The sequence below is a fragment of the Megascapheus bottae genome, chromosome 26 (genome assembly GCF_031878675.1).
Source record: "Megascapheus bottae isolate mThoBot1 chromosome 26, mThoBot2.hap1, whole genome shotgun sequence".
Classification (NCBI taxonomy): domain Eukaryota; kingdom Metazoa; phylum Chordata; class Mammalia; order Rodentia; family Geomyidae; genus Megascapheus; species Megascapheus bottae.
Genome location: NC_143534.1, coordinates 16,859,437 through 16,886,841, shown reverse-complemented (window position 1 = coordinate 16,886,841; position 27,405 = coordinate 16,859,437). Strand labels below are relative to the sequence as shown.

Here is a 27,405-nt window from a genome sequence, read left to right as displayed (position 1 = left end):
TTTGGCTTTTTGAGTAGTTTATTGAAGATAAGCATCTCCAGCCTTGCTCATCTCAGCCTCTTGAGTAGCTAGGATTATAGGTGTGAGCCTCCTGCACTCAGCTAGTAATTAGTTTCTTTACCATTTCTTTTTTCTTCCAGATGAACCCACCAGCCCTAGCATTGACCATGACATTGCACACATCTCTGCCTCTGCTGTCATCTCGGCTTCCACCTCTCAGGTCCCCTCCATAGCCACAGTTCCTCCCAGCCTCACCACCTCCGCCCCCTTGATCCGACGCCAGCTCTCGCATGACCAAGGTACATTCAGGAGCACTTAGCAAATCCTGCCTTTCAGTGGTGTGACATACTCATCCTTTTCACCAGAAAAAGAATCTGGGAACCACTTGAAAAGTAGGAATGTTGGGTTTTCATTACAGAGTCTGGGGGACCCCCAAGCCTGGATGCCCAGCCCACCTCAAAAACAGAAAGATCAAAGTCATATGATGAGGGCCTGGATGATTATAGAGAAGATGCCAAATTGTAAGTCTCAGTCTATTCCTGTAAATACTGGTATGTGGTGGGTATTCAGTACAAATTTGGAATATACATACTGACATGTCATAAAATAGTACATGTGTATGCATAGTTTAATATTCCTATCCTAGATCTGCAGCTGCTCAGTACTACTCAAACACAGCTGTTACTATTTTTTGAGTGTAATTGTAGAGCAAGTCTACATATAAAATCATTTGTAAATGCTGATACTTGTATGCTCTGCATACAGTTTGTGCCACGTTCTTTTTTCATGTGGCTTCATTTTCAATTGAATAGTTGTACTGTAATACATTCCACCAGTATTCTGTTCCCTCTTGGCTCTCATAAGCAATACTTCATTGACTATATATGCATAGACTTTATTTAGCACCTGTGTGTTGAAAATAGAATTGTTAAATCCGGCTTCTCCTGAAGCTCTGTGCCTTTTCAGTGACAGCACTTGGGATATGGGAAGGGCAGAACTTACCACTGGACCAGCAGGGGCACACTGCTACCTCTAGCTGATTGCTGCTGGTCACCACTAACACACCAGACAAGCATGGTAGATGGCCTGTTCAGAACTTTACATCTGTGCTTAATCATTATCAACCCAGTTCTATATAGCCTGTGTAGCTTCATGTTTTAAGCAGGAAGCGTTGAGTTGCCATATCAACTAAGAAGCTACCAGGAGTGATAAAATTGGTTATTTTTCTCACATTGAACGGTGGACAAGACAATGATGAAGTGTTGGCTCGTAAATGAAAGGTTACTTGTAATAGGGTTTTTTTCTTTACATTAACATGTCTTCTACACTTACTAACATATGTGTGTGCTTTTCCCACAGATCCTTTAAGCATGTATCTAGTCTGAAGGGAATCAAGGTCAGTGTTGATTGCATATGCACTACTTTATGTGTATTCCTCAAGTACATACTAGTATGCATGCATTATGATTTTTTTCTATTTTTATTAATTCAAGACCAAGCAACCCTCCTAGACGAAGAAATCCTTCTATATTTGTTAGATGCTTTTGTATCCTTAAAAATTTTACTATTTTGTGTTTTCCCTCTACCCTTCCTTTGTACCTCAGTTCTTCTTTCTCTTCCTTATCCTGTCCTCAAGTACTTCACTAAAATAGATATATATGGCTGGACAGGAATTTCAGTAACCATCTCAAAAATAAGCTGTCACCTTCATTTATACCCAAACTTTCTACCTTCCTTTCTCAACTACATTTCTTAGAGTTTTATCCCCACTCACATTTTCTACTTCCTCTTACTTCCTGCAAAATCATTCTTTCCAGTGGCCCATTCACCATTGCAGACAGTCATGCTATTCTCTTCATCAAACTGACACCTTCTCTATTTCCTACTCTGGTTTTCTCGGACTTATATAGCAACCATGTATGTCTTGTATAGTTACAGTATGTCACCTTTTCAGTCCACATACACATGAGCACATGACAGTGCTCATGCCACACTTTCCAGTGACATGGACTCCAAAAGTAGTGGCTACTTTGCTTTCCAACTCAGTTGACCTCTCAGTAATAGCCAACACAATTGCTTCTTCCTGAAATGTTTTGGTATGCTGGCTTCCGTTTTTCACTTTTCCTTCTACTTGTTACTTTTCAGTCTCCTTTGCTAAGTCTTCTGCTGCCTATTTAAAGTCTGGAGTACCCAGAGCTTGTTCTGCCCCTCCTAATGTTTGTCTACCCTGATTTCCTCAGTATGCTTATAGAGACCTTCAAAAGTCTGTATTGTTAGTCTGAGTTTTTATGTATACTCCTCTGTTTCCACTCATGGTGCTTTAGTTCAAGCCTTCATTATCCCTCACCTGGCCTCCTGCCGTAATATCTTTTCATACTTTTTCTTTCAGAAGCTCTGTTCCACACTATAAAGTGATCTTTGAACTGTGAAGTTAGGCCATATTACTCCTCAATTCACCGCCAAATACCTTCCAATTCTGGCCTAAACAGTGCATCACTGGTTGTGTCATTCATGTGGGACAGTGGATTTGTAGAACAGTATATCTACATTTGTTAGCTACAAATTTTCCCTAGAATTTTTCTCCCTGTATTGTTTTGTGGCTAGCTCCTAATTTTTCTTCTCAGTGTTAACTAAATCTCTTCAAGCCTTGCCTTGATACTAGGTCTTATTTGCTACTCATTTTGTTACCTCCCTGTTTTTATTCTCAAGTGATAATGTCACAAATGGTTTCCTTGTTTTTCTCTTTTCCTCTGTCACTTTTATGGGGTCTGTTATGTAGCTCACTGCCAGTGTACTGAGATTGAAGGCAACCACCACCATACCCAGCTTTTATTTCTTTTTAATTGATGATTAAAGTGCAGGGAAACTCACACTATTCCAGTTTTTTTTATATTTTTTATTGTAATTAATAGAAGGGTTACATGATATTTGCCAGATAAATGGTGCATTAATTCCCATACATTGATACCCTTTCACATGTCTTGGTCCCCATTTCCCTTCCCCCTCTCCCCCACCCCTCATCTTGTTCCAGTTTTCTTTAATAAAAGTTCCTTCTACCTGGTGGCTCATGCCTGTAATCCTAGTTATTCAGAAAGCTGAGATCTGAGGATTGTTGTTCAAAGCCAGCCCAATCAGGAAAGTCCAGGAGACTGTTTTTGTCGGTCATGGGGCTTGAACTCTAGGCCTGGGTGCTATCCCTAAGCTCTTCATTTCAAGGCTACCAATCTACCCTTGAGCCACAGCCTGACTTCCGATTTTCTAGTGATTAATTGGAGATAAGAGTCTCACAGACTTTAGTACCCAGGCTGGCTTTGAACCACAACCTCAGATCTCAGCCTCCTGAGTAGCTCGGATTATAGCCATGAGCCAGCGGGCCCAACCAGGATTACCAATAGATTACCAAAAAAAGCAGAGACAGAGCCCAGGCCCTGTTTTCAAGTCCCAGAACTGGCCAAAAACAAAAAGGTAGAATCTTTTCCAAAAATAGTTCTGAATGACTTTTCCAGCAATTCATTGCGCAAATATTTATTTATAAAGATTCACACTGACATTTCACTGTGTTTTCTTGCCCTTTTCTGTAGATCCTAGACAACCAGAAGTCTTCGGGAGACTCTGAGTCCAGAAAGGATTCTTCCTCTGAAGTCTTCACAGATGCTGCTAAGGGAGGATGGCTCCAGTTCCGACCACTCATCACGGACAAGGGCAAGGTAGTACATACCCTGAATCTGACACAGCGCCCTGTGTGTGTGGGAAATGGTAAGGTGCTTACTCGGGTGAAGGAGTAGAAAAATTATCTGGAAATAGATTCTACAGAGGAAAACTGTATTTTAAAGGAAATTCCAGTCACTGATTAGATGCTTTTTCATCTACATGTAGACTATATTGTTTTACATTTTTCATTGTGAAAAACAATTGAAATAGGAGGAAAATTGAGTCAAAATTAAGAAAAAAAGGAGGTTGGGAATGGAAATGGAGGGTGAGACTGTTTCAGGGAGTGACCTTGTGAGAGGCAAACGTGATAACCACTACACTACGGAAACCTGCTAAGGAGTGACCTTGAATAAAGCAGTTTATGATTATAAATGTATCTTAGTCAATGGCAGCTATTTATAGAAGAAGAAACTGCTTTTCATATTAGTTCTAGACATAGATTACCACAGAGTAAACTTTTACTATATGAAGGGACAATTCTCTAATTTTTTAATGGTTGAGAGAAATCTTTGATTTTTACTATTTATATCCAAAATCAATATTTATAAAAAATATAACATCATTGTATGTTTCATTTTGTTTCATTAAATAATTACAATACAATATAGCAACAACTTAAGGGGACTTTTTCTTTTTTCTTTTATGGGTCATGGAGCTTGAACTTGACCTGGGCCCTGTTCCTGAGCTCTTTAGCTCAAGGCTAATGCCGCACCATTGAGCCAAGCCCCACTTCCCATTTTCTAGAGGTTAATTGGAGATAAGAGTCTCAGGTACTTTTGTGCTCGGGCTGGCTTTGAACCTTGATCCTCAGATCTCAGCCTCCTGAGTAGCTAGGATTACAGGCATGAGCCACCATGCCTGGCTAAGGGGAAGTCTAATAATGCTAAAAGACTTTCCAGATACCTTGGCTTCATAAAAAACATAGGTATTATTGCTCTCGCATTTGCAATCAGCCAGTTTGTGTAACAGTTCTTGTTGTTTTGGTAGTTCCTCTGCATGCAGTATGTCTTTTGTTCAAAAAGATTTCACTTGATGGTTGATTTTCTTTTTCCTTAGCATTTTAAGTTACTATCTTTGGCAACACGTACTTTATTTAAATTACTTCACTCATTTTATTCTCCCAACTGAAGTTGAGATTTTACTTTCCTTAGCTGTATGATATGAATGTTTCCTAACTTGGTTTCATTGTCCTTGGCTATATGATATGAATATGTTTCCTATCTTGGATTATATTCTATTTTGGTAGGAAGGATAGAATTATCTAATCATGCCATGATAATACATAAATATTATCTAATATATGCAGTATAATATATAATATGTATTCTGTAATGCATGTTTTATATAATTATGTATATATATATATAGAGAGAGAGAGAGAGAGGTTAGTCAGGTACCTGCTCCAACATGCAATATATATTATATTCAGTGATGCTTAATGTGCTCATTCTGTTACAAAACCATTAGTCATGTGTTATATATTCATGAACCAAATCATGCTTTCTAGAGAGTTGGTGGAAGCATCCGGCCATGGAAACAGATGTATGTAGTACTCCGGGGCCATTCACTTTACCTATACAAGGACAAAAGGGAGCAGTTGCCCCCAGCTGAGGAGGAACAGCCCATCAGCGTCAATGCTTGCCTCATAGACATCTCATACAGTGACACCAAGAGGAAAAACGTGTTTCGACTCACCACATCCGACTGTGAATGCCTGTTTCAAGCTGAAGACAGAGACGATATGTTAGCTTGGATCAAGACTATCCAGGAAAGCAGCAATCTAAATGAAGAGGTATGTAAAGGATGTGAGTGGAATCTATACTTTCATGATATTTTCCTTAGGAAGACAAAAGTTATTAGTGGTTGAACTCTGGGCCTCGTGCTTGCTAGGCAGGTGCTCTGTCATTTGAGTCACAGCTCCAGCCCTGATATATTAAGGTTACTGAACAAAAAAAATTTTTTTTAGAAAGCAATGATTATTTAAAAATAGTAGTCCAATAGTCAAGCAATAGGAAAACTCCAGTTTGCTTATTTTAAATTATTTCATCTTACTGAAATATCACTATGCCAGAACTAGACAAATGTGTACCAGTCATACTCTACATACCTTCTCAAATGATACAAATAGCTTCATACTCTCAGTCCTGGCCATTCTATTTGTGCTTTTGTGTTCCCTTCCTTCCACAGATACCAAAGTCTGTGGTACTCAAGTTTCTTACATGCCATGCCATTGTGTTTGCATGTAATCTATTTTACATATGATCTCTAGATTACTTGTAAAAGTTACTGCCGTACCAATAACATTAAGCAATGTAAGCAGGCATCCAACCATGTTTGGTATGATACAGTTTCTTCTATTTACCATCCACAGTTGGTTGAATCCTCATAGTTGAGACCTGAAACAGAAAAAAGCCAATCGAAGCTGTTGAACTGTATTACTCCTGACCTGTTTCCTCATCTCAAAAACAGGATATGTGGGCTTGGGTTAGAAAGATGTTTATCTAAATAAATTACTGAAGGCTGGAGGCATAGCTCATGAGATAGAACACCAGACAAGTGAGTGAAAGGCCCTGTGTTCAAAAATTACTATATGAAGGACTTAACCGGGCAAAAGTCTCCTGTAGCCTTTTCTGGTATAATATTGGCTTTCCCTGAAAGCACTAGCAAAAAAAATCATTTTATATGGAAGGTATTCTTCTTAGAATACTTTAGACACTTGAAATTTTTCAGGCTCTTGAAATTTTTCAGGCTCAAACCAGAAGAAGGAAGTTTTACAGAAAGAATTTCAGTAGTGTTTTGTTTTGGTGCCAGTCCTGGGTCTTAAGCTCTGTCCTTGAAATTTTTGGTCATCACTAGTGCTCTACCACTTCCAGCCACAGCACCACTCTTGACTTTTTTGAGCAGTTTATTGAAGTCTTTTTTTTTTTTCTCTCTCTTCCTCACCTTTTGTATCTGTTTGGGTGAAACTAATCTTTTTCTTGCCCACATTACTCAGGAATACATACACTTACTGTAAAATTGTATCAGTTATTTTCTCTAAACATTGCAGTGAAAATTACTCTGGAGACAAATGCCTGTGCCTTTGTCTCTGGTCATTAACCTTGAGTATAATTCAGAGTTGACCCTGGATCTTACCAACCTTAGTTTATAAGCACTCACTAAGGGGAACATCAATTCTGAATTATGTAAAATAGTCATTGTGAAAATTCCTTTGAATTATTTTGTCTGTAAAATAGAGTTGGTTTGAGAGTTAAGAATGTCAGCCATCATCATCATGGAGTCTTAAGACACATAAGTATTTTTTCCCCTAGTCTTACACTTGAAGGGTAACTCACTTTGCATACATACTAGATGGCAGGCACTATTTAAACATTTTACATCGTTTAGTATGAGCAACTCTGTAAATGCAGCATGTTCAATATCACCACTACTTTACCCCAAAGGGAACTGCCATAATGGGATAATGTAATTTCCCCAAGGTCCTATAGTAAGTGTCAGGATGATGATTCAAATCCATGAAGTAATATGCTAGATGTTAATCTTACGACCTGCTGGCAAACTGTAAGAATGAAATTTAATTCAAGAATTGCTTTACTCCAAAGCCTGTACTCAAAATGAGACACATAAATATATATTTATGCTCAACTCTGGGTTTACCACATAGCATAATGTAAATGTTACCCACATGCTGGTGGCTCATTCCTGTAATCCTATCTTTTGTGGAGACTAAGATCTGGAAGATCGAGTTTCAAAGCCAAATCAGGTAAAAAAGTTTAAGACTCCATTTTCAATTAACCAGCAAAAAGTCAGGCTGAAGGATGGTTCAAGTGGTAGTGACAGCTGTGAGCAGGAAAGCAGAACAAATGTGAGGCCAAGTTCAAGCCCTTGTGCCAACCTACACAATATCATACGGAGATGAAAATACTTTTTAGATAACTTGCCACTTCTACTTACTAAGTAACCCTCAGTGTCTTATTGTCCCTGCAAATTATTCATTGATAAATTCTGCCAACATTTTTCTTTCTAGTATTAGTGAATAAACTGGCTCCCTGTTGCCTAGTCAGTTGTTTAAAATGGCAGATCCATTCAATTAGCTCTAAACAAGTAACAAGTGTTCAAAACTATTTTAGGTATCATGTGAATAGAGAAAATAATAACTCATTTGGCAATGGCTGGAAGCACTCTGAATATGTTTCAGGAGGTGATATTGACTAGAGGCTGAGAATAAATCATGTTTTACTAAGCAAAATAATTAGCCTAAAAAGAGTAGGGCTCTCCTTTTATGTTTAGAATTGACTTTCTAACGGGCCTTCTTCACACTGTAGGACACTGGAGTTACTAACAGGGATCTAATCAGTCGAAGAATAAAAGAATATAACAGCCTGATGAGGTGAGAATCCTGTTGTGTTTACAAAGTTAATTTGGATATCATTTGCGTGTAAAAACTTGAAAAATGTTCATTTCTTTCAGCAGCAAAGCAGAACAGTTGCCAAAAACACCTCGCCAGAGTCTCAGTATCAGGCAAACTTTGCTTGGTGCTAAATCAGAGCAAAAGACTCAAAGCCCACACTCTCCCAAGGAAGAGTCAGAAAGGAAACTTCTCAGTAAAGGTACTTTATAGTTAGCATTCTTGGGGAAATCTAGTTAAGCATTTAAAATGGGACTTTGGGATTCGTGCATGATTTTGCTATGCCAAAAAAACCCTGCTGACTTAATCATAGTTCATATAGATCTGGTCTAGATGAAGGAGGCCTTTCCTCTTAAGATGAAGCCTAACCCACCAGTTTCTGTATAATAGTCACTCAGGCTTTGAATGGCTTTAGGACCCAGGGTTTTATATAAGGTCTCATACTTTTACCTCCACAAAACTGATATTATAGGCATTATATATGCCCAGCCCCTATTCTAGTTTTTCTCTTTCAAAAGAAATCATGGAACCTATTAAGTTATTTAATGAAGACAATGTTTTCATATTAAAATATTTTAATGCTAGGTACCAGTGGCTCATGCCTGTATTCCTCTCCACTAAGGGGTCTGAGATCTGAGGATCATGGTTCAAAGCCAGCTCAGGCAGGAAAGTCCATGAGATGCTTATCTCCAATTTAGCACCAGAACTGGAGGGGTGGCTCCAGTGGTAGAGTACTAACTTTGAGCAAAAAATATCTCAGGGACAGTGCCCAGGCCTTGACCTCAAGCTCTAGGACTGACACCAAAAAGAAATTACATATATTAATGGGAAGAAGTGTAGGATGCTTTCATTGTAAACATTGGCAAATGATTTAATTATGTTATTTTTAATAATAAAAAGATGATACCAGTCCCCCAAAAGACAAAGGTACATGGAGAAAAGGCATTCCAAGCATTATGAGAAAAACATTCGAGAAAAAACCTACCGCCACAGGAACGTTCGGGGTCAGACTGGATGACTGCCCACCAGCTCACACGAACCGGGTAGGAGCTTCACCCAACCATTAACTGAGCCATTAACTCAGGACCCCAGGCCTCCACCTTCCAGACTCACCACAGGAGTGTTTTCCTCCTCAGAGCAGACCTTTGTTCCCCTAAGGGTTTCTGTCCTGTTCGTTATCATAATGCTTTTTCTTTTGACGTTCTGACATAGGATTTGGTCTTTAAAAATGATTTGGTCATTAAGAAGTAAAAGTTCAAATCACATTTCTGCTGCTTTTAGCATCTTAAAGAGGGAGATGCAGACCTGATTAAGAAAGAGGAAAAATGCAAATAATTGCATGTGCATTTTTTTCGCCACCCACGTTAGCTTTCATAGCTCTGCCCTGTCTTCACCTGAATCCCTTGTAGTTACTTCCCTGTCTCCTTGTGCCGATGCTCTACAGTGTCTGCATTCCTTCTGTCTTACTTAACAGCAATTGATAGGTTTCTTTTTGGGTGAAAAGGGCATGCAGCTACTGAGTATAAGCCTGTGGGTCATACTAAATACAATGTTTGCTTCTTGTCTTGCAGTTTATTCCACTAATAGTTGACATATGTTGCAAATTAGTTGAAGAGCGAGGTCTTGAATACACTGGTATTTATAGAGTGCCTGGGAATAATGCCGCCATTTCAAGTATGCAAGAGGAACTCAACAAGGGAATGGCTGATATCGATATACAGGATGATGTAAGTTGATTTCTATTGGAATAACTGATGTAGATTGTTTCCCCTTTCATAATATTCATTAGAAAAACTGAATTTCTCTTTTGCATACATAGAAATGGAGAGACTTGAATGTGATAAGCAGTTTACTAAAATCCTTCTTCAGGAAACTCCCAGAGCCACTCTTCACAAATGGTGAGTGAGTTAATGCACGGAAGAGATGCCAGAAGAAAATGTTCACTTTACAACAGGGGAGAGACTTAGAAGAGTAAATTCAGAAGATTAAATTGAACTGGGGGAAACATATTATTGCCGACCAGGTATGGTGACTTATGTCTGTAATCCCAGCTACTTGGGAGGCAGAGATGAAGGATTAGAGTCCAAGTCCAGTCTCAGGCAGAAGCAAAGTGGCTCATGTGGTAGAGCATTTGCCTAGCAAGTGTGAGGCCCTGATTCAAATCCCAGAACCTGAAATACATTCATGTAGCTGTGCATTACTATTTAAGGAAGCAGGAAGTTTTGCTTTCATTCTCATTTATGAGGAAAAGTACATTAGTTACCATTTAGTTACTGTTTTTCATTATTGAATTTTGTCTCAACTGAGCCAAATATTTGAATGTCACGTAGGACAATTATAAGAGGGGTATGAGAAGAGTGGACAGGCTGTGAGTACAGGGTGAACAAGTCACAATTACAGAATTCTCTTCAGCTTGCTTAAAAAAAGTATACTTTAGAGTTTTACAAATCACCCAAACAATGGAAGGTAAATTGTCCTAATGTCCTTGTCAGATAAATATGCCGATTTTATTGAAGCCAATCGTAAAGAAGATCCTCTAGACCGGCTGAAAACGTTAAAAAGACTAGTAAGTACTTGTTTGGTTAGTTGTTTTTTTGAGATATTTAAATGCAGCTTATAAATCCATTGTGAAAATAATATGTTTCAGATTCATGATCTGCCTGAACATCATTATGAGACACTGAAGTTTCTTTCGGCTCATCTGAAGACGGTAGCAGAAAACTCAGAAAAAAATAAGGTATATAAAGTACATAGGAAAGAAACACATGTTTTCCACTGTTTATGCCAAATAGTGAGACCTAGTTTATAGCTCAACAAATGTATCTCACTGGTTGAGTCCTAAATATCATTGTTAAACTGCCCACAAATGGCAGTTGTCCCCATTTTTAAAGGCCATTTCATGTCAGAAATTTGTTTCTAGAAATCTTACCTGTTTGAATTTTCACCTACACATGTTGAACAGAACAGCCAAACGGTTCCACTAGTCCACAGTGAAAACAGAGGAGACCCCCCTCCCCCTCCCCACCACACACACACAGCCACAGGTACCTACCCTGCTCTCAGGATTATCTAACAGTGTATTTCCAGTCTTTTATTTAAAGATCCATGCTTAGTATTTCATTGATCCATTATATCATTAGAGGTTACAAAATCTTCGGTTACAAAATCTTCCATTTCTAACTCTAGAGCATTACTTCTTGAAGTACTGAAACATTTCTAGAGCAAAAAATACAAGAAGTAGTTTAGGACTGCTGGGAGCCTTTTCTAAGAGTGAATCCTGCTTGAAGCCTGCTTGAAGCAGAGTACTGTGCTGAATCAACCTAGTGGCTGCCTGCATGTGTCTGCATCTGTTACCATGTCCTTCATTGTAGCCCGGGGTGTTGGGGGGGGGGGGAGGAGAGGGAAGAGGGGATAGAAACTGAAAGCCTATATACATTATTATATTATTTAAAAAATAAACTAGTCGATATCTCAATCATTCACCAGTTTTGCTGGGTTTTAGTAGGATTAACTGGGGAAAGTTGTCTAATTAGATTAGAAAGTGAGTTCATTTTAACAGGTCACTTTGCTGTCAAATCTTTAATACTCTTGTTTTTCATGAGTTTGCAGTTAAACCAATATAGGTAAGACCTTGCAAACTGTTTTAACTTTTTTTTTTTTTGGTCAGTTGTGAGACTTGAAATCTGGGCCTGGGTGAGCTCTTCAGCTCAAGGCTACCGCCCTACCTCTGGAGCCACAGCACCACTTCCTGTTTTAACATTTCTAACCATGGTAAACAGAAATACAACACAGCTAAAGTTTTCAAAATCTGAAAGTTTATATTTTTCTATTTACATAGAATATATAATACGCACTAGTTTTAAAAATAGATTTTTAAAAGGTAATGACTTGGAACCTTTTAAAACTCTTTAAACCCATTTTCAGTTCTCAAGGGTAGGGGCTCCTTATTCTTTGGGTTTTAAAAGTGTTAGTTAATCCATCTCTGATTACTTTTTTAATGTTAGAGTTTGAATTTAGGGCTATGTACTTGCTAGACTGGTGCTCTAGCACTTGAGCCTTTTTTTTTTTTTTTTTGCTGTGGTTATTTTTGAGTTTTTTTTTTTACAAACTTTTGCTCTGGTTAGCCTTGAATCCCAGTCCTCATGTCCACCTCCTAAGTAGCTAGGATTATTGTAGGTGTGAGACTTTGGCACCTTTAAACCAAATCAATCAGTTTTTTCTCATATATTTCTTATTGTAATTAATAGAAGGGTTACATTATATTCATCAGATAGAAGGTACATTACTTTACAAATATTAATACCCTTTCCCATGTCCTGTTTCCCATTTCCCCCCTTCCCTCTATTTCAAACAACCAATAAGCATATATAAAATATATCAGATAACAAGGTGAACTGTTGTAACAATATGAGATAACCAAGGGACAGTAAAAGAGATGAGAGATAACATAGTACATCAAGGACAACAATCACTCATTATATGGCTTTTGTTTCTATATAGTGGAGGTCCTTACATCTAGCGTCATACTATATGGCCTTATGTATCTAGATTTTGTTCTATTGTGAATCTCTGCTAGGAGAGTTCAAGGTTCCTACTGATTATGACAAATGAGGGAGACTATTGGGCCTATGTTCCTTTGAGTCTGGCTTACTTCACTTTCCATTTCCTTACAAATGGGGCGATGGCATTCTTTCTGACAGCAGCATAGAATTCCAATGTGTATAAATACCACATCTTGTTGATCCACTCATCAACTGAGGGTCATCTGGGTTGGTTCCATATCTTTGCTATGGTAATAGTGCTGCAATGAACATCATTATGCTAGTGGATTTAGTATGTCCTTGTTTCTGGATGATTGGGTAAATGCCAAGTAGTAGAATTGCTGGGTCACAGGGGAGTTCTGTATTTAGTCTTTTGAGGAACTGCCATACTGCTTTCTATAGTGGCTGGAGGAGTTTGCACTCCCACCAACAGTGTAGTAGTGATCCCTCCTGTCCACATCCCCTCCAGCGTCTGTTATTAGATTTCTTGATCCTGGCCATTCTAACTGGAGTGAGGTGGAATCTTAAGAGTTGTTTTGATTTGCATTTCTTTTATGACAAGAGATGTTGAACATTTCTTCATGTGTCTACAGGACATTTTTGTTTCTTCTTGAGAGAAGACTCTAAGTCTTTGGCCCATCTTTTAATGGGATGGTTGTTTCTTTAGAGATTAGATTTGGAGTGATTCAATTTCCAAATCAGTTTTTTAAACCAAAGATTTCTTTTTAAAAAATGATGCCAATTCAGTACTGAATGTTCTCATTAAATCAGGAGAAGTTTTATCAGTATATTTTCTGAGGAAAATCCCAACTGTATAAAACATCGTTGGGGTTTTTTTGTTGTTCTAAATTTTTTATTGTTGGGGTAATGTATGGAGGGGTTACAGTTACAGTCGCCAGGCTGTAGGTACATTACTTCTCACACCCCTTCTCATGTTTTTGTCCCTACTTCCCTCCCCCCATTTTTTAAAATGTAAAACATGCAACTTCTTGGCCAGTCACTGGTGATTTATACTTGTAATCTTAGTTGCTCAGGGATCTGAGGATCATGGTTCAAAGCCAATGAGAGGGCAGGAAAGGCCATGAGACTCTTATCTCCAATTAACTACCAGAAAACTGGAAGTAGAGCTGTGACTCAAAGTGGTAGACCACTAGTCTTGAGCAGAAAAACTCAGAGACAGTGCCCAAGCCCTGAATTTGTCTCACACCAACAAAAGAAAAAAAAATAAATTTTTAATTCTTCAAGAAAAATATATTTTTCCCCAATATCATTCTTTCAGATGGAACCAAGAAACCTAGCAATAGTTTTCGGACCAACTCTTGTGCGGACCTCTGAAGACAACATGGCACACATGGTTACCCACATGCCTGACCAGTATAAGATCGTGGAGACACTCATCCAGCACGTAAGTCCACTTATGCCCCTTCCCTGACCCAGCTCCTTTCTGCTGGCAGCTCCTTCTTGGTAGAGAAGAATTTGGTTCTGCTTCCTCTTAAGAAAATTTCCTTGTTTCTCTAGACCACCCTCCGAGATAAGAACACTGATTAAATTGAAAGAGGTTAATTTTCCTGTTCACCTTTCTCCATTTTAAATTTTAGCATGACTGGTTTTTCACAGAAGAAGGTGCTGAAGAGCCTCTTGTAAGTATCTGCCGCCAGCATTTCCACTCAGTTCTTTTCCCTGGGGACAAGAGATCTGGGTGCTCCTGCAGCATTAACTTTCGGCGCTGGCACACTGCCTGCTTTATACCCTCGAAGCTGGGTGCTAGCCGCTCAAGCTGATGTAATGAAAATACAAGTACGGTGCTTAACTTACTGTTAATTATGTGAAGCCCTGTAAACCAAGTGCTCTGTACACTAATGTGACTTTTTGAATTATAAAGAAAGCATCTTTGAAGAGATGATGAAGAGATCTTTGTTTGTTAACCGTAGACCACAGTGCAGGAGGAAAACACAGTAGACTCGCAGCCAGTGCCAAACATAGATCACTTACTCACCAACATTGGAAGGACAGGCGCCTCCCCGGGAGATGTATCAGGTAACTGCTGCTCAGGCAGTACTGACCTCTAGGTTACAAGCTACCTTCTTAGAATGCGAAAGAGCAAGTCAATCATTAACAACTCACTATGATTATTTCTTTTTCTCCTTTTGGTTTCCTTTTCTACTAATAAACGTCAATCTTCTTTTCTGATCAATCTCAAGTATCTTCCAGTATCTGTATATACCATTGACAGTGCATGGACTTGTAATGTTTGTCAGAATGAATATGAGGGCAGTAAGCATGCGAACCACTGTTTTGTTCTTTCTTTTCTTTAATTCACAGTTTCCATGTAATAGTCATCACAAGGTAAAACAGATCTATGCTACTGAATATGTGGTTGCTGTGATGGCAGAAAGTATTATGTAGGTTTACGTAGCTCTTATTCCTGGAGCCGCAAGTTGCACATGTTGAAATGCTAACAGACACCATTCTCATTACTACAGTGGATGAGGTGTCACAAGTCACTATTTGACCCTTTTCTTCTGTTTCCTCTTGCCACCCTAATGCTTAGTTAAGTATTAGTTTTCATAAGCGTCTTTCTGAAGAAAACTGTCTCCTGCCAGGCTGTTTGTACTAATTATCTAGCATGCTGTTTCATGCCATGTTCTCCCTTTTTCTCTAGTTCTTGTTTTAGTCCTAAAGGGTTTTTTTCAGCACTTAACTGACACAGGCAAATGTATACTGATGTTGCACAGGCGAAGTGGGAGGCGTCTATCACACGGTAATGTCACTAGTGGATTCGGTCATGTCCCTGATGGACAGCTGGAACTGTAGGAAGAAGGAGGACTGCTGTCCGCACTGTAGCTGCCTTGTCTGCAGAAACCCCCGATTCTTGTAAATGCAAACATCGTTGATCTGTGGTATAACGTTTCTCTGAAGAATATTGTAGACAGATCAATACTACTTTCTTAAAAGTTTTTCTGCTGTTTCTTGTTATTTCTGAAGCAGACCCTGAGGAGAAATAGCATGGTATGGTCTACCAGTTCTTAAAAGTCATAAAGCATTTAGCCATGTGTTAAAAGGGGCGTGGCACGGGGCTCAGCTCATTCATTTTGAAAATCGAGTTTCCCAAAGTCGAATGATAAAAATTTCAAATTGCTGTTATTCTGAATAGTGCTAGCCCCTTCCTACCCTCTTTATAATTGTATAATCTGAGTTTTTGCCAGACAGTAAAATTATGGTCTCCATTTTTTTCCATTTCCATAATAGCAATTATGGTAGCAATTTAACCAAAGTAGTTTAAAGGATCCCTGCCTACTTGGATATAAAACTGGGGTCTGAAATGCCCACATCAACATTACCAAATATGAAATCAAAATGGCCTGCAAGCAGGGTTATCCTAATGCTTCTGTATCTATGTGCCAACAGCACATGCTTATGAAACTGAAGTCTGACAAAAATCAATGTAAATACACCAGTATGAGTGTCTCAGTTGGTAGTAGGGGCAGCCAACAATCTTCAGAGTTCTACATTGTGTATCATTTTCAGATACAGGATGTGGTAACCTAATACAATTCTTAAAAAGGTCTTCAAGCTTTATTGCTAGATGTAACATTTAGAAATAAACACTAGTGTTTCTGTTTTTGTTTAGTACAGGGCTCCTTTGCCATTCCTATCATTGAGCTGGTTCTGCCTACAATTCACAGCATCCTTTCATGGCGGTGGCTTTCTGTGGTGCAGCTTGCATCTTTGTGAGCTCTTGACTATCCACTGTGTTCTCTTGTTTTGAGTTTTGCTTTCCATTTTGTTCTGTGCCTGTCTCTTTCCATGAGTTTTGCATTGTTTGTTGCAAACAATAAAGCTGGGTTAATACTGACCTATCTTACTTTCATGTTCCACAGATTCAGCTACTAGTGACTCAACAAAATCTAAGGTAAATTGTTTTGTATGATTTGTGGATAATGGTTGTGAATCTAGCAACCACAAAAGGGGGTAGAATGTCATAGGCAACTGGAGAGTTCAGCAGAGAGAGGAGAGACAGGAGAGGGGAGGAGACACAAAGGAAGAGCTGGGACAGGAGACAGGACAGAAAAGAGAACCTCTTTTTCCCTCTATCTCCTCCATTTCTCTTATCTGTCCCCTCTCCCCTCTCTTTCTCTCCCCTCCCCCTTTCCTCACTCTCCTCCTCTATCTCTCCCATCTCTATCCTCTCCCCTCCTCCTCTTTTGTGGGGAGGAGAGGTTCTGGAGAGGGAAGAATGGGGGGAAGGAAAGGCATGCTTCCCTCCCCCTTCTCCCCAGGAGGACAAGGATAAAGGAGGAAGTTTGAAAGAGGAGAAAGAACCGATGAGAAAGTTGAAAGAACAGATAGGCGAGCAGAGGTGGGGAGAGACTGGAGGGGGGGGGGTCGCTCACCTCCGGGTTGGCAGGTGGAGGAAGGGGAGCGTGGGGGGGGGGTCGCTCACCTCCGTGGGGAGGGGAGTCGCTCACCTCCCGGGCCGGCCGGCAGGGTTCCTGGGGCTGTGGAAAGGACCAGTACAGCCGGGAGCTCCTGGTCTCCTCCATCTTTGCCGCTGCCAGTCGCAAGAGGAAAAAGCCCAAGGAGAAGGCGCAGCCCAGCAGCTCGGAGGACGAGCTGGACAGCGTGTTCGTGAGGAGGGACGAGGCGGAGGCGCGCCGCGGGGACGGGCGCACCGCGGAGCCCGGGCGGGAGGCGCCGGGGCCGGGCGGCGGGAAGCTGGCGGCGGCGGCGACGGAGCAGCAGCGCGGGGCGGAGCGCGGACCCCCGCCCGGCGGCCCCACGCCCCCCCGCCCCGGCCCCGCCGCCCCGGCCCCCAAGACGCCCAGCAGTCCCGACGCGGGGCGCGGCGCCGGCCGGGGCCGCGGCCGGCTAAGCCCTGAGGCGCCGTCGGTGGCCGAAAGCAAGGGGGACGAGGCGGACGACGAGCGCAGCGAGCTGGTGAGCGAGGGGCGGCCGGGGGAGACGGACAGCGAGAGCGACTTCCCCGTCTTCCCCGCGGGCCTGGGCCGCGGCCGCGCCCCCGAGGCGACCCCCGGCGGCCGGCGGGACTCGGCGGGCAGCGAGGCGAGCTGCCCGGAGGGCAGCGGGACGCCGAGCCTCGACAGCCGGCGGCAGCTCCTCAGCTCCCACAGGCTGATCGAGGGCGACACGCTCTCCCGGAAGAAGCCGGCGCGCCTGCGCTCCGAGGGCCCCGAGCGGGACGCGCCCGCCGCGGCGCCGGCGCCCGAGGCCATGCGGAAGGGCCGCTCCACCGGCAGCCTGCTGCCCTCGCCGGGCCGGGCCGGGGCCGAGCCCGAGCCCACCTGGAGAGCCAGGATCGCCGACCGCCTCAAGCTGCGGCCCCGGGCGCCCGCCGCCGCCGCCGCGGACGACCTGCTCGCGCTGGGGAGCCCCGCGGCCGAGCCCGCCAAGCGCAAGCACCTGAAGCGCCGCCACACGCTGGGGGGCCACCGCGACGCGGCCGCCGAGGCCGGCGTGCTGCACTTCTGGAGGGCGGCCGAGCGGGGCGCCGGCGAGCCCGAGCTGTCCGCCGTCAGCCGCCTGAAGCCCAAGTGTCCCGCGCAAGACCTGTCCATCTCCGACTGGCTGGCCAGGCAGCGCCTGCGCACCAGCACGGGAGACCTGAGCGGGGGCGACCCGGAGGCGTCCGCGACGGCCACGCCTCCCCCGAGCCAGCCCCGCCCCGCCGGCTCCGCCCCGCCCCCTCCCCCTCCCCCCGGCGCCGCCGAAGCGCAGACTCCTCCTCCTCCTCCGTGTCTTTAGGCTTTGCAGGGGGATCGAGTCCACCCTGGTGGAGAAAAGCTACTGTTACACGTGCGCCGTCGCTCTGTAAATATTTTCCTGTACCAGATTTGTTATCTGCAGCCCCGATGCGGGCTCGTTTCACCCTCGAGCACTGTGAAATAGCTTTACAGTGCGCTGCTGCAGCCGGAAGAACACGCCAGCCGCGTTTGAAGATATATGGCAGAGTTGTATATTTGTTACAACTGGCTAGTGCATACGCCCCCAGCTTACTCCACGACCTCACCGGCATTGTTCTTTTTTGTTTTCATCACTAACAAAAGTGCCTCATCATAAAAGTACATTTAATTTTTTTTAGGGTGCCATATTGTTTAAAAAAACTTTCGATCACTTCCATGGAATAAAAGAACGCATCTTTTTCGGTATCGAATCTCATGCCATCGACCAGTTTTAACACAGGTGGATACGGAACTTCCATTCTCTATCATTCCTGCTGGATCTGAGTTTTATATTCAACCTTTTAATACAGTTTTTTGAGTTTTGTGTGACTTGAATTTTTAATCTTTCTGTAAAATACGTAACTTAATGAACATATTCTATGTGTATCTTTTCTTCAGATACCAGATTTGATATAAATGTTGTAACATAGGTGTGTAGATAGCGGGTCCTGGATGGAACTGGCCTCTTCCCAAGAAGAATATAATTCTGCATGAGGACTTAATGAATCAAACCTGTGTCATGCCTGTGTGCACACCCAATTAAACACTGGAAATAAAAATTTGTTTTGGTGAACTTTGCATGGCTTGAAACTCATTCTGTGTAGGTAACCCATTTATATCGTTAATTGGCCTCCGTCTCCTCTGTTTTGCTGTGGCTGGTAGGGATCTCTTGAAGACTAGGTAGATACATACTGCTTACCTTTTGAGGCAGTGGAAAGTCTTGCGTTGGGAGTCTTTGGGACTGCCCCTCCTGGATCAGTTTACTTGGTAAGAGAACACTTTTCAAAGAGTTTGCCCAACAGTGACAATACTATGCCTGCCTGACCTAAGGTACGTATTAGGTTTAAATGAGCTACTGTTCCAGATACAGCAGCTTTACTGTCTTTAGAAATAATAATGCTGGGCCGGGAGTTTGGCCTAGTGGTTAAAGTGCTTACCTAGCATGCATGAAGACCCCGGTTCGATTCCTTGGTACCACATACATAGAAAAAAGCTGGAAGTTGTGCTGAGGCTCAAGTGGTAGAGCTCTAGCCTTGAGAAAGCCCAAGGACTGTGTTCAGGCCCTGAGCTCAAGTCAAGGACTGGCCAAAAAAAAAAAAAATGCCAACATTTACATGGGCAAACTGACAATGTTAAGGCTTGAGAAGGGCATTAGATAGAGTGTAGACATCCTCAGTGATCATGTCGCTATTTTCACATTTAGAACATTTTCTTATCATGAAATTCATGATCTGTGTGCATAAGTTCTATCTTTGAATTCTAGCCTGTAGCATATATTATAGTTCTGTCATAGGCACCACAACATTAGAGAAATATGGTGACTAGTCAAGTATCTGTTACAAGTACATAAATACACAATGAGGTACAGGTGCACTGATGCAGAAGTTCCCACTGCCTAGAGTTTGTGATAGTGCTGGTGTTAACAGGCCTGTACTTCCAGTTATGTAAAAGCATAGCATGTACAGTACTCGTACTAGATTACTAGATCACTTTAAATATTAACTAAATATCACAGGTCTGAACTCAGCCTTACTCCTTCCAGGCAGGTGCTCTACCATTTGAGCCACACCCCCAAAGCTGTTTTTTTTTTTGTTTCCTCATGATAGTTCTGCATCATGGTTGACCTCAGTAACATACTGCAACATGGTGGGGGGAAGGGGGCTATGGCCCTTTCAACTCAAATGCTTTTTTATTTATTTCTCTTGTAGAATAAGACTATAGCATTGCCGAAGAAGGGAGGCAGCGCGTATCTAGAGTTCATTCACTGTCTTTGAAAGGCTTGCTAAGCTGCAGCTTCTGCCCTAGGATGGATGGAATTGGTGAAAAAGATACCCCTTAGGTTTTGCAAGGTCATGTTTATTTCAGTCCCAACCCTCAGTCTCCCTGGAGTGCCACACCAGATATAGTAGACAATAATGGCATTGACCTGGTCACCTGCCATTTAGGTGACTCCTCAAAGTCAGTCCTGTGACATGGCAAACCAGGCTATTAGGGTAGATGGGCAGACAGTCATCTCCAGACTCATCACCCAGTGTTAATAAAGCAAACCATTTTGTCATACTTGGCTCTTTTTTTTTTTTCCGCTTGGTTGTGGGGCTTTAACTCTGGGCCTGAGCACTGTCCCTGAGCTCTCCAGCTCAAGGCTACCGCCCTATCCTTTGAGCCACAGCACTACTTTTGATTTTCTGGTAGTTAATTGAACATAAGAGTCGCATGGACTTTAGTGCCCCAGGCTGGCTTTGAACCATGATCCTCAGATCTTAGCCTCCTGAGTAGCTAGGATTACAAGTGTGTGCTACCGTGCCTGGCCCAGATCCTTTTAAATACTAAACATAGGATCAAATTTTCCATCACATTGTCACTCAAGGATATTTCCTCTTTCCCAGTAGTCACTAGCATGAACCTATCTTTCCAATCCTTATTTTTCTTTTATTCTTAACCAAAGTAATAACTATTGTGATCCCATTTCCATAGGCACCAATACGGATGCAGCATTTCTGGTTACCTCCTGTGCATGTATGTAGCACCGTGTCCCCACATTATGAGATGCACATTGACAACTTTACAAAGTTATGCCAAATGAATCTGTATGACTGTAACAACCCAGCATCCATCATGCACCGCTGTGAGGAGTGTCATCTCTTCACATCCTCCGAGACCCCATGCTTTGTGTTTTCTTTTAGAATTAATGGATTCCTCGCTAAGTAAAATCATTTTCAGGTATTCAGGGGCCATCCAATAGTATAACATTCTGAATCAGTGATATTAACCTTTGACTTTTCTTCAGAGATTGTTGCACAAACTAGATAACTAATTCAGGTATCAAAATACTTTCACTGGGCTTTTTCCCATTTTTAATTCTTTTGATTTTAACCTTAAGCAAATTGATTATATTTAGATCCACTTAGAAATACTTCTGTGTCAGAAATACTTCAATATCCACAGGCATACATTGTATTTGTTATTAGTAAACATGAAGTATGGTGTTCATATATCTACATTTTGTAAGTTTAAATGGACATGGACACACACGCACGCACACCCCGTGGTGTTAGAAAATTTCAGAATCAAGATCCTCTTATTTATGCCTCTCATATACCTGTTATGACAATTGTGAACCTCCATGCTCAATTTGAGATACCATGTCCAATTTATTGAAATAGTCTGTTTTTGCCAGTCCTGGGCTTGAGCACAGGGCCTGAGCACTGTCCTTGTACTTTCTCAAGGCTAGAGCTCTACCACTTGAGCCTCAGCACCAATTCTTGGCTTTTTTCTATGTATGTGGTACCGGGGAATTGAACCCCGGTCTTCGTGCATGCTAGGCAAGCACTCTACCCCTAGGCCAAACTCGAGGCCCTGAGATAGTCTTTTTTAACCAGGGCTGCCCTTAAACTGTGGTCCTCCTCCTCTTGAGTAGCTGAGATTGCAGGTCTGAGCCATGGCACCTGACCCACATTCATGAATTCTCATTCATGAAAATGTGATGCCTCTACTTGCCACTTCACTGTACAAAATTCAGAAATTAGGTAACAGCAAGCATTGTTTCTGTGTATGGTGACAGGGGAAGCCGATTGTAGTACAGGCAATAGCCGATAGCTCAGGATGGAAGTACAGAGGAGAGTTGGGCCCACAGAACACCTGTTACGTGGTCCTCCTGTGGCCCTGCTATGAAAATTGATATGACAGTTCAACAGCATGGTATGACAACATACAGAGGCACGTATTAAAGAAAGCTTAGCTTTATCCAGGCAGGGACAATATTGTGACAATAGGATATGCTCAAACATTCCTGCCCAGAAAAATATTGGGAATTGGTAATATTTATCAATAGCTATTTACTTTTGTCTGTTTTGCCTCAGGTTCAGAATCTCCTATAACTGTTTATCTTTTCTTTTTTCTAAAATTGTAGATTTTTCCTTTTCCTTTGTATTCCCTTATCTTTCTAGTCCATCAGCGTTACCTGTTCCACACTGACTTCTCTGGGTATTCAGTCTTTTCTCCCAACCTCACCTTCACAGTACCCCAATTCCAAACAAATTTATATACATTTTTCCCCTCCCCTGAACACCTCACTATCTTCCCATCAAGCTCTTCTAAAAAACCTAACTCCCACTCTTCCTCTCCCTGTATAACAAAAATACCTAGGACTGTCTTAACAGGCATACACCAGTTTTCTGAACTATTTTTACCCTATTCAAGGAAGGCCTTCTAGAAAACATGTCTTGGCTATTAAACTCAACTAAAAACTGGAACCAGTGACCCCCCATGGCTTGAATCTAATAGAAACACAAGACAGTGGTGCTTTACCATCTACAAAAATATATTCAAGCTTTCCTTACCCAGAGTGAAAAAATGTCCTGCATTGAGTCTAGGGAACAAAAATTTACTGACTAGCTTTCAACTGAGATCTAACCTCTCAATGTACATACTGCCACCCAAACATCACCTCACCCTAACAATTCTGTGAGGAAGCAGAAAACTGCGTAGTGGAAATGAAAAAGGAGAAACATTGGACTCATTAAAACAATGTTAAAGAATGGCCAGTGAAATAAAGGAGATCTTCAAAACTAGAAGAAAACTAAGAGAAGTTGAACAAACAGCTAAACAAAGTAGAGAAATGCAGGATAAAAGAGGAATTTAATGAACAAATGGAAAAACTTTTTTTTTTTTGGTGCCAGTCCTGGAACAAACATGAAGAGGTCTATCATCTTAATATACAAACACAATTAAAAGTCTATGTAGAACAAAAGAAACTGAAAACAGGTTATCAAGAGCTGAAGATAAACCAGAGGAAATTAGAGATAAATCAGAGCAATTTTAACAGTCAAAGGCCTTGGTGGGGCAGGGGGTGGGGCACTCAGAAGATGTGCAATAACTTGTGGATTCCATCAGAAGATCAAATGTATGTATACTAGATAAGGAGAAAAAATTAAAAACTGAAGTCAGCTGGGTGAGGTGGCTCACACCTGTAATCCTAGCTACTCAGGAGACTGAGATCTGAGGATCTTGGTTCAAAGCCAGCCCGGCAAGAAAGTTACTAGGCTCAACTCGCCAATTAACCACTAGAAAATGAAGTGGTGCTGTGGCTCTAGGGGTAAGGTGGTAGCTTGAGCTGAAGAACTCATGGACAACGCCCAGGCCCAGAGTTCAAGTCCCAAGACCTACAAAACAAACAAAAACCAAAACTGAAGTCACTTAGAACCTAATCAACAAAATAATAGAAAATTCCCCCAATCTCAAGACAGAGAATCTCACCCATGGGATGGGGCAAACACCTCCAAGCAGACAAGATGAGAGAAGAGACACTCCTAGACATTGCTGTTAAAGCTTTGAACTTTGGACTTAAATAAGAAATTTCGAAGGCAAAAAAAAAAAAAAAAAAGCAAAGAGAAAACTCTCTTACCATGGAAAGAAGATTAGAATAATTGCAGATTTCTCAATGCAAACTCTAAATCAAGGAGAGCCTGGAAAGAGATCGTTTAAGCTCTGTCTTAGATTATTGTACTCTGTAGAACTTAGATAGCAAAACTATCACTCACAATAGATGGAGAAATAAAGCCCTTCTATGATAAATGAAAACTAAAGGGATTCATAAACATTAACCAGCAACACAGGATACTAGAAGAAATCCTAACCTCAAAAGGCAACAGAAGTACATGTGGTACAGCAATGACCAGATATTACCAGAGAACTACAACCATGAAACAGGAAGGGGAAACAGGTACCACAAAAACAAAACGACAGGAAAGTGTGGCATGTTTTTCAATAGTAATCTTAATGTTACTGGGCTCAACCCACCAAAAGACGCAGAGCCGCAACCTGGGTCAAACAACAAGATCCAAACATTTTTTTGTCTCCAAAAAGCACACCCAACTTCTAAGAAAATTCAAGAAGACAGGAGTAGCCACACTGGTTATCTGAGAAAATAGATTTCATGCTACAGCAATAAGAAAGACAAAGAAGGTCACTTGAGGGGCCGGGAATTTGGCCTAGCGGTACAGTGTTTGCCTAGCAAGCACAAAGACTTGGGTTCGATTCCTTCTTACCGCATATATACCAAAGCCAGAACTGGTGCTGTGGCTCAAGTGGTAGAGCACTAACCTTGAGGAAAGCCCAAGGACAGTGCTTAGGCCCTGAGCTCAATCCCCAGGACTGGTTTAAAAAAAAAAAAAATCAAAAAAGGTCACTTCATATTTATAAAGGAAATGATCCATGACCAAACAATTTCAGTGTTCAATATATATACATCAAATAGTGGAGGGCCTAAATATAATAAACTGTAAGGGTCATGGTTTAATGTAAGTCTAACATTGACAGTTTTTATAACTAATTCCAGCACAATCATACTATAAGACTAACATCCCAGCCTTGACAATAGACATATAAAAGGTCAGCAAAGAAACCTCTGAATTGACAACATAACCTAAACAGATTTAGTAAGACATCTATAGAGTATTTCACACCACAACCACACAATGCACATTACTTTCAGCAGCCCATGGAACCTTCTTGAAGACAAAATTTTATCCTAGGACATAAAACAAGCCTGAACTATAAAAATTTTGATATAGCTCCTTGTAGTTAACTGATCACAGTGGAATCAAGCTACAATTCAACAGCAAAAGACACAATAGAAAAAACTGAAAACACAATGAAGACTGGACTTCTCATTGACTAAATAAAGGGAACAATTAAAGATTTCCTACAAACCAATGAAAATGAAAGCACATTCTACCAGAACCTCTAGGAGACAGCAAAAAAAGTGGAAAATTCAGAGGAAAATGTGCCTACATAAAAAGTACGGAAAGTACTTGAGTAAATAACCTCCGAACTCAGCTAAAACTTCTAGAAAATCAGGGACAAACATAATCCAAAATTTCTAGTTGGAGAGAGCATAAAAATCAGTGAATTAGGGAGTAGAAAAAACTATAGATACAATCAATGAAACACAAAGCTGGTTTTTTGAAAAAAATTAATATGCTAAATTAGCAAAAATGTAACCCAAATCAACAAGATTAAAGATAAAAAGGAAACATCAAAGCAAATATCCAAGAAATTAAAAAGATTATAAAGGTTTATTTAAAAAAACATCTATACCCAAATAGGTTGTAAAATCTAGAACAAATGCATACATTTCCAGAGACATACGAGCTGCCAAAGCTGAATCGAGATACAAACCACTTAAACAGAACCATAACAAGTAATACAATTGAGAAAATAAGAGTCTCCCAACAACCATGGAAAAGTTCAGGTTCTGATGAATTCACAGTTGAATTCTATAAGACCTTTAAAGAAGAACACCACTACTCAAACTTTTTCCATGAAACAGAAAGGAGAGGATCCCTAACAAACTCGTTCTCTGAAGCCAGCATTACACTCACCCCTAAACCAGACAGAACCATTGACCAATCTCTAAAGAGTACAGGTACAGGGTCGGGAGTTTGGCCTAGTGGTTAAAGTGCTTGCCTAGCATGCACAAAGACCCGGGTTCAATTCCTCGGTACCACATACATAGAAAAAAGCCGGAAGTGGTGCTGAGGCTCAAGTGGTAGAGCTCTAGCCTTGAGAAAGTCCAAGGACAGTGCTCAGGCCCTGAGCTCAAGCCCAGGACTAGCAAAAAAAAAAAAAAAAAAAAAAAAAAAAGTACAGGTACAAAGCTCCTTAATACTTGCCAACAGAATTCAACCACTGAAAAAATTCAGAGGTAACATTGATCAGGTTCATTGTATTCATAAACTGCTTTGTTGAATAGCAACTACAACTACTTAAAAATAGAAATATTTTAAAAAATAATTCACTACAATCAAGTTGTTTTCATTCCAGATATGCAAGGCTCTTAAATCAAATGTAACACACTACATTAACAGGGCCAGGGACATGAATCATATAATTATCTCAAGAGATACAGAAAAAAGCCTTTAATGAAATCCAACATCAGTCTATGATTAAAAAAAACTCTAGAGAAGCTAGGAATAGAAAGATCCTAATTCAACATAATAAGGGCTATCTATGACAAACATAGCCAACATTATATTAAATGGTGAAAATCTAAAACCACTTCCTCTAAAATCAGGAACTAGACAAAGATGTCCACTTTTCCTAATCCTTTCCAATGTAATACTGGAATTGCACTTTTCATAATCCTTTCTGATATAATATTGATATTCCTATCTAGAGCAAATGGTAAAGAGACCATCAAAGGGACACAAACTATCCCTATTTGCAGGTGGTATGATCTATTTCTCAAATGACCCTGGAGACTTTACTTCTGATCAATAACTTCAGTGAAATAGCAAAATGCAAAATTAACCCACAAAAATCAGTAACTTGTCTGTAAACCAACAACGTGCAGACAGAGGAAAACCAGGAGAGCAACTCCATTTGCAATAGCCTTAAAAATAAGTATGTAGAAATAAATGTAACCAAAGTAGGACCTACCTCCACAGTGAAAACTAACTCTAAAGACAAAGAAAGTGGCTGGAAAGCCCTTGTGTTCATAGATACATACAGAACATATAATGAAAAAGACAACCTACATATTCAATGTCATACCCACAAAAATCCCAATGACATTCTTTGCTGAGATAGAGAAAGCAACCTAAAAATTCATATGCAACCATAGCTAAAGCAAATCTTAGCAAAAAAAAAATGTCAGAGGTATCCACAATTTCAGACCTCAAATTTCATTACAGAGCTTTAACAGAAAGAGCTCCGTACTCACAGAAACAAATAAGCCTAAAGAAGAATGGAATAGACTGGAAGACCTGGAAATAAACTCCTCTTT

At 41.1% G+C, this 27,405-nt stretch overlaps 2 protein-coding genes across 2 annotated transcripts in view; both read left to right on the top strand.

The window, feature by feature from the left end:
• The window catches only part of LOC150046006 (rho GTPase-activating protein 21), a 78,520-nt gene extending 61,318 nt beyond the window's left edge, over positions 1-17,202 (top strand). The window contains exons 9-26 of the mRNA XM_090319024.1: positions 141-299; positions 419-521; positions 1,360-1,396; positions 3,582-3,707; positions 5,219-5,503; positions 8,037-8,101; positions 8,185-8,321; positions 9,020-9,162; positions 9,691-9,846; positions 9,939-10,017; positions 10,612-10,685; positions 10,767-10,856; positions 13,940-14,065; positions 14,259-14,300; positions 14,592-14,697; positions 15,646-15,669; positions 16,542-16,573; positions 17,149-17,202. Of these exons, the coding sequence (XP_090175150.1) occupies positions 141-299; positions 419-521; positions 1,360-1,396; positions 3,582-3,707; positions 5,219-5,503; positions 8,037-8,101; positions 8,185-8,321; positions 9,020-9,162; positions 9,691-9,846; positions 9,939-10,017; positions 10,612-10,685; positions 10,767-10,856; positions 13,940-14,065; positions 14,259-14,300; positions 14,592-14,697; positions 15,646-15,665 (1,748 nt within the window). The 3' untranslated portion in view covers positions 15,666-15,669; positions 16,542-16,573; positions 17,149-17,202. The remainder of the gene's footprint in view (positions 1-140; positions 300-418; positions 522-1,359; positions 1,397-3,581; positions 3,708-5,218; positions 5,504-8,036; positions 8,102-8,184; positions 8,322-9,019; positions 9,163-9,690; positions 9,847-9,938; positions 10,018-10,611; positions 10,686-10,766; positions 10,857-13,939; positions 14,066-14,258; positions 14,301-14,591; positions 14,698-15,645; positions 15,670-16,541; positions 16,574-17,148) is intronic.
• LOC150046005 (rho GTPase-activating protein 21-like) lies at positions 16,018-18,507 on the top strand. Its single transcript, XM_090319158.1, has 2 exons — positions 16,018-16,200; positions 17,149-18,507. The coding sequence occupies exons 1-2, from the start codon at positions 16,018-16,020 to the stop codon at positions 18,421-18,423; spliced, it is 1,458 nt and encodes a 485-aa protein (XP_090175284.1). The 3' UTR covers positions 18,424-18,507.
• Positions 18,508-27,405: the final 8,898 nt, after the last annotated feature.

What these genes read in the sequence shown, in the direction of transcription:
- LOC150046005 (XM_090319158.1), top strand. Translation starts at nt 16,018, where the DNA reads ATGGCCTGCAAGCAGGGTTATCCTAATGCTTCTGTATCTATGTGCCAA. An exon ending in ATTTTCAGATACAGGATGTG is followed by an intron (nt 16,201 to 17,148) that starts GTAACCTAATAC and finishes GCCGGCCGGCAG; the next exon opens with GGTTCCTGGGGCTGTGGAAA.